We start from the raw sequence: 6,499 nt of genomic DNA, 5'->3' as shown, positions 1-6,499 counted from the left end.
CGTGCCCTGCGGCTCGCTAAGACCGAACCCACGCTGGTGGCCGTACTCCTTCGGGATACGTGTACACCACACTGTAAATGGGACCCAGCTGACAAGCCGCCGTCGCTTACAGAGCCCCACCCACAATAAGCACAAACTACCGAAATTCCAAATAATGATTGTGTATTGTTTCTCAGCTCAAGAGTTTAGTATACAACAATAAGAATAAAATGACATAATAAACATAATAATGACAATAATAATAATACAACATAATGAAAACATAAGAATAAAATGACATAATAATAAAACATAAGAATAAAATGACATAATAAACATAATAATGACAATAATAATAATACAACATAATGAAAACATAAGAATAAAATGACATAATAAACATAATAGTGACAATAATAATAATACAACATAATGAAAACATAAGAATAAAATGACATATAATACATAAACAAGAATAAAATGACAATATGTCTCACTACGCGCTAATTACAATTAAACTGGATACCGGTGAGCAATTACCTCCATTAATCGAAGAAAAGGGTCTTTCACGTTGGGACGTGCGTTAATTGATTTCAACCAAAGCCAGGCGAGTTGAGACGGCATAAGTGAGGTAGTCGTCTTGTTGCTGTTGCGCACGAGACGGCACTTGGCCTTTTGCCATTCACTTTCAATCCTTTGCGTGTTGGCGCCTGTCGTAGGATCAACGAAGTTGACACTGTGGTTCACGGTGTGCCAGTCCAAGTTTAGCGGTGTTCCGTTGGCATCCACAAGTCTGGGTATGCACTGGTACGCGGCCCACTCGTCACTGTACACCGTCGTCCCGGGAAGAATGTGCTTGGCTATCAGTGAACCAAGGGTGGCAGCATCCCTTTTATCCACTTGAAACAGCCTCAACTCCTTCGTGGACACGTGCAGCATGCCGAAAATCCACGGGCCCTTGTTAGAAACGCCACCGTAATTGTTGCGGTGCCTTGAAGGAACACTGTCGCCAGTCAGCAGGCGACCTCGATTCGCCTTGCGCCGACCCCTCAACAAGCATTCGTCGATTTGGACGACCTCGCCCACTCCACCCATCGCCGGCTGTGCGCGCAGCTCTTCGAGTGCTACTTCTCTTATATAATTTCTCCAGTCGGTCCGCGTGGAGTTGCTAAATTTAAACACCTTCTCTGTAAGCTCTCTCGTGTTCCTTGACGAGAACCCTTTCACCATGGCGTACGTGAGTCATATTATTTCGCGTCGAGAGAGTTTTACGTTAGGACGACCAAGTACGTCTTGACAGGCAAAAAAGGAACCTTGGCCCTGCCTACCCTGCAGAGCCTGCGTCCCGCGGAGCTGGCAGAGCTGTTTCCTGCAACGATTGCACCTGAATGTGGGTCTGCTTCCTTTCTTTCCCGGGCGATTGTACGTCACGACTTCTCCACCGCATCCTGGCTCACCTGGATTAAAGCAGAGATCCTTGCAAATACTCTAGTACTCGGATGTCAGTGGCCGCCCCATTGTTGTTCCGGCTGCCTGAGGTCGAACTGCCGGTCGAAGCGATAGCTTAGGCGACAGTCCGATTTCACGAAGGAAGGCCTCTTCCGCGGCAGGGTACCTTATGATGTCGGCGATTTCGACAATGCTGGGGTCTATCCGTGGCGTGGCCATGACGAAACGCTTCCTGATTTGGTAACAGTGTAGCTTGCATGGCTAACGCTACGGCATTTTATAAGGGTCGTGAGGTGAAACGGGGATAGAGCGCTCTAATGTTGACAGGGCGCCTACGTGATGCAGCATCAGCGGGGAAAGAGGCGGTGGGTCACGGCGCCGATGTGGCGCGAGCATCTGGGGAGAAAGAGTGGATGGGCCACGGCCCTAACGCCACGCGAGCACCTGCGGAGAAAGACGGGATGGGCAAAGACGCCTGGAATAAAAAACATAAAAAGGCCTTTTCGGACCTCGAACGTTGGCTGACATGGCGCCGACCCAACGCGACGCGAGCGTCTGCGGAGAAAGAGGGGGGGAGGGGCAAAGACGCCTGGAATAAAAAAGCATAAAAAAGCCTTTTCGGACCTCGAACGTTGGCTGACATGGCGCCGACCCGACGCGACGCGAGCGCCTGGGGAGAAAGAGGGGGGGAGGGGCAAAGACGCCTGGAATAAAAAAGCATAAAAAAGCCTTTTCGGACCTCGAACATTGGCTGACATGGCGCCGACCCAACGCGACGCGAGCGTCTGCGGAGAAAGAGGGGGGGAGGGGCAAAGACGCCTGGAATAAAAAAACATACAAAAGCCTTTTCGGACCTCGAACGTTGGCTGACATGGCGCCGACCCGAAGCGACGCGAGCGTCTGCAGAGAAAGAGGGGGGAGGGGCAAAGACACCTGGAATAAAAAAAACATAATAAAGCCTTTTCGGACCTCGAACGTTGGCTGACATGGCGCCGTCCTGACGCGACGCGAGCGTCTGCAGAGAAAGAGGGGGGAGGGGCAAAGACGCCTGGAATAAAAAAAAACATAAAAGGCCTTTTCGGACCTCGAACGTTGGCTGACATGGCGCCGACCCAACGCGACGCGAGCGTCTGCGGAGAAAGAGGGGGGAGGGGCAAAGACGCCTGGAATAAAAAAAGCATAAAAAAGCCTTTTCGGACCTCGAATGTTGGCTGACATGGCGCCGACCCGACGCGACGCGAGCGTCTGCGGAGAAAGAGGGGGGGGAGGGGCAAAGACGCCTGGAATAAAAAAAACATAAAAAAGCCTTTTCGGACCTCGAACGTTGGCTGACATGGCGCCGACCCGAAGCGACGCGAGTGTTTGCGGAGAAAGAGGGGGGGAGGGGCAAAGACGTCTGGAATAAAAAAAACATAAAAAGCCTTTTCGGACCTGGAACGTTGGCTGACATGGCGCTGACTCGAAGCGACGCGAGCGTCTGCGGAGAAAGAGGAGGGGAGGGGCAAAGACGCCTGGAATAAAAAAAACATAAAAAGCCTTTTCGGACCTCGAACGTTGGCTGACATGGCGCCGACCCGACGCGACGCGAGCGTCTGCGGAGAAAGAGGGGGGGGGAGGGGCAAAGACGCTTGGAATAAAAAAACATAAAAAAGCCTTTTCGGACCTCGAATGTTGGTTGACATGGCGCCGACCCGAAGCGATGCGAGCGTCTGCGGAGAAAGAGGGGGGGGGGAGGGGCGAAGACGCCTGGAATAAAAAAAACATACAAAAGCCATTTTGGACCTCGAACGTTGGCTGACATGGCGCCGTCCTGACGCGACGCGAGCGTCTGTGGAGAAAGAGGGGGGAGGAGCAAAGACGCCTGGAATAAAAAAAGCATAAAAAAGCCTTTTCGGACCTCGAACGTTGGCTGACATGGCGCCGACCCAACGCGACGCGAGCGTCTGCGGAGAAAGAGGGGGGAGGGGCAAAGACGCCTGGAATAAAAAAAAACATACAAAAGCCTTTTCGGACCTCGAACGTTGGCTGACATGGCGCCGACCCGAAGCGACGCGAGCGTCTGCGGAGAAAGAGGGGGGGAGGGGCAAAGACGCCTGGAATAAAAAAGCATAAAAAAGCCTATTCGGACCTCGAACGTTGGCTGACATGGCGCCGACCCAACGCGACGCGAGCGTCTGCGGAGAAAGAGGGGGGGAGGGGCAAAGGCGCCTGGAATAAAAAAAACATACAAAAGCCTTTTCGGACCTCGAACGTTGGCTGACATGGCGCCGACCCGAAGCGACGCGAGCGTCTGCAGAGAAAGAGGGGGGAGGGCCAAAGACGTCTGGAATAAAAAAAACATAAAAAGCCTTTTCGGACCTGGAACGTTGGCTGACATGGCGCTGACTCGAAGCGACGCGAGCGTCTGCGGAGAAAGAGGAGGGGAGGGGCAAAGACGCCTGGAATAAAAAAAACATAAAAAGCCTTTTCGGACCTCGAACGTTGGCTGACATGGCGCCGACCCGACGCGACGCGAGCGTCTGCGGAGAAAGAGGGGGGGGAGGGGCAAAGACGCTTGGAATAAAAAAAACATAAAAAAGCCTTTTCGGACCTCGAATGTTGGTTGACATGGCGCCGACCCGAAGCGATGCGAGCGTCTGCGGAGAAAGAGGGGGGGGGGAGGGGCGAAGACGCCCGGAATAAAAAAAACATACAAAAGCCTTTTTGGACCTCGAACGTTGGCTGACATGGCGCCGTCCTGACGCGACGCGAGCGTCTGCGGAGAAAGAGGGGGGAGGAGCAAAGACGCCTGGAATAAAAAAAGCATAAAAAAGCCTTTTCGGACCTCGAACGTTGGCTGACATGGCGCCGACCCAACGCGACGCGAGCGTCTGCGGAGAAAGAGGGGGGAGGGGCAAAGACGCCTGGAATAAAAAAAAACATACAAAAGCCTTTTCGGACCTCGAACGTTGGCTGACATGGCGCCGACCCGAAGCGACGCGAGCGTCTGCGGAGAAAGAGGGGGGGGAGGGGCAAAGACGCCTGGAATAAAAAAGCATAAAAAAGCCTTTTCGGACCTCGAACGTTGGCTGACATGGCGCCGACCCAACGCGACGCGAGCGTCTGCGGAGAAAGAGGGGGGGAGGGGCAAAGACGCCTGGAATAAAAAAACATACAAAAGCCTTTTCGGACCTCGAACGTTGGCTGACATGGCGCCGACCCGAAGCGACGCGAGCGTCTGCAGAGAAAGAGGGGGGAGGGGCAAAGACACCTGGAATAAAAAAAAACATAATAAAGCCTTTTCGGACCTCGAACTTTGGCTGACATGGCGCCGTCCTGACGCGACGCGAGCGTCTGCGGAGAAAGAGGGGGGAGGGGCAAAGACGCCTGGAATAAAAAAAAACATAAAAGGCCTTTTCGGACCTCGAACGTTGGCTGACATGGCGCCGACCCAACGCGACGCGAGCGTCTGCGGAGAAAGAGGGGGGAGGGGCAAAGACGCCTGGAATAAAAAAAGCATAAAAAAGCCTTTTCGGACCTCGAACGTTGGCTGACATGGCGCCGACCCGAAGCGACGCGAGCGTCTGGGGAGAAAGAGGGGGGGAGGGCCAAAGACGCCTGGAATAAGAAAAACATAAAAAAGCCTTTTCGGACCTCGAACGTTGGCTGACATGGCGCCGACCCAACGCGACGCGAGCGTCTGCCGAGAAAGAGGGGGCAGGGGCAAAGACGCCTGGAATAAAAAAAACATAAAAAAGCCTTTTCAGACCTCGAACGTTAGCTGACATGGCGCCGACCCGAAGCGACGCGAGCGTCTGCGGAGAAGGAGGGGGGGAGGGCAAAGACGCCCAGAATAAAAAAAACATAAAAAAGCCTTTTCGGACCTGGAACGTTGGCGGACATGGCGCTGACCCGACGCGACGCGAGCGTCTGCGGAGAAAGAGGGGGGAGGGGCAAAGACGCCTGGAATAAAAAAAACATAAGCCTTTTCGGACCTCGAACGTTGGCTGACATGGCGCCGACCCGAAGCGACGGGAGCGTCTGCGGAGAAAGAGGGGGGGAGGGGCAAAGACGCCTGGAATTAAAAAAACATAAAAAGCCTTTTCGGACCTCGAACCTTGGCTGACATGGCGCCGACCCGAAGCGACGCGAGCGTCTGCGGAGAAAGAGGGGGGGGAGGGGCAAAGACGCCTGGAATAAAAAAACATAAAAAAGCCTTTTTGGACCTCGAATGTTGGTTGACATGGCGCCGACCCGAAGCGACGCGAGCGTCTGCGGAGAAAGAGGGGGGGAGGGGCAAAGACGCCTGGAATAAAAAAACATAAAAAAGCCTTTTTGGACCTCGAATGTTGGTTGACATGGCGCCGACCCGAAGCGACGCGAGCGTCTGCGGAGAAAGAGGGGGGGAGGGGCAAAGACGCCTGGAATAAAAAAACATAAAAAAGCCTTTTTGGACCTCGAACGTTGGCTGACATGGCGCCGACCCGAAGCGACGGGAGCGTCTGCGGAGAAAGAGGGGGGGAGGGGCAAAGACGCCTGGAATTAAAAAAACATAAAAAGCCTTTTCGGACCTCGAACCTTGGCTGACATGGCGCCGACCCGAAGCGACGCGAGCGTCTGCGGAGAAAGAGGGGGGGGGAGGGGCAAAGACGCCTGGAATAAAAAAACATAAAAAAGCCTTTTTGGACCTCGAATGTTGGTTGACATGGCGCCGACCCGAAGCGACGCGAGCGTCTGCGGAGAAAGAGGGGGGGAGGGGCAAAGACGCCTGGAATAAAAAAACATAAAAAAGCCTTTTTGGACCTCGAATGTTGGTTGACATGGCGCCGACCCGAAGCGACGCGAGCGTCTGCGGAGAAAGAGGGGGGGAGGGGCAAAGACGCCTGGAATAAAAAAACATAAAAAAGCCTTTTTGGACCTCGAATGTTGGTTGACATGGCGCCGACCCGAAGCGACGCGAGCGTCTGCGGAGAAAGAGGGGGGGAGGGACAAAGACGCCTGGAATAAAAAAAACATAAAAAGCCTTTTCGGACCTCGAACGTTGGCTGACATGGCGCCGACCCGACGCGACGCGAGCGTCTGCGGAGAAAGA

The 6,499-nt window shown here is 53.7% G+C and overlaps 1 protein-coding gene across 1 annotated transcript; it reads right to left on the bottom strand.

Annotated features, from left to right (window-relative positions):
• Positions 1-395: 395 nt before the first annotated feature.
• On the bottom strand, positions 396-1,125 carry LOC142776462 (uncharacterized). The gene has a single exon (XM_075880181.1). The coding sequence runs from the start codon at positions 1,072-1,074 to the stop codon at positions 493-495; it is 582 nt and encodes a 193-aa protein (XP_075736296.1). The 5' UTR covers positions 1,075-1,125; the 3' UTR covers positions 396-492.
• Positions 1,126-6,499: the final 5,374 nt, after the last annotated feature.

This window comes from Rhipicephalus microplus, chromosome X, assembly GCF_043290135.1.
Source record: "Rhipicephalus microplus isolate Deutch F79 chromosome X, USDA_Rmic, whole genome shotgun sequence".
NCBI classification, from domain to species: Eukaryota; Metazoa; Arthropoda; class Arachnida; order Ixodida; family Ixodidae; genus Rhipicephalus; species Rhipicephalus microplus.
This window is presented reverse-complemented; position numbering and strand designations above follow the sequence as displayed.

Coding starts and splice junctions, on each gene's coding strand:
- LOC142776462 (XM_075880181.1), bottom strand. CDS start 1,074: ATGGGTGGAGTGGGCGAGGTCGTCCAAATCGACGAATGCTTGTTGAGG.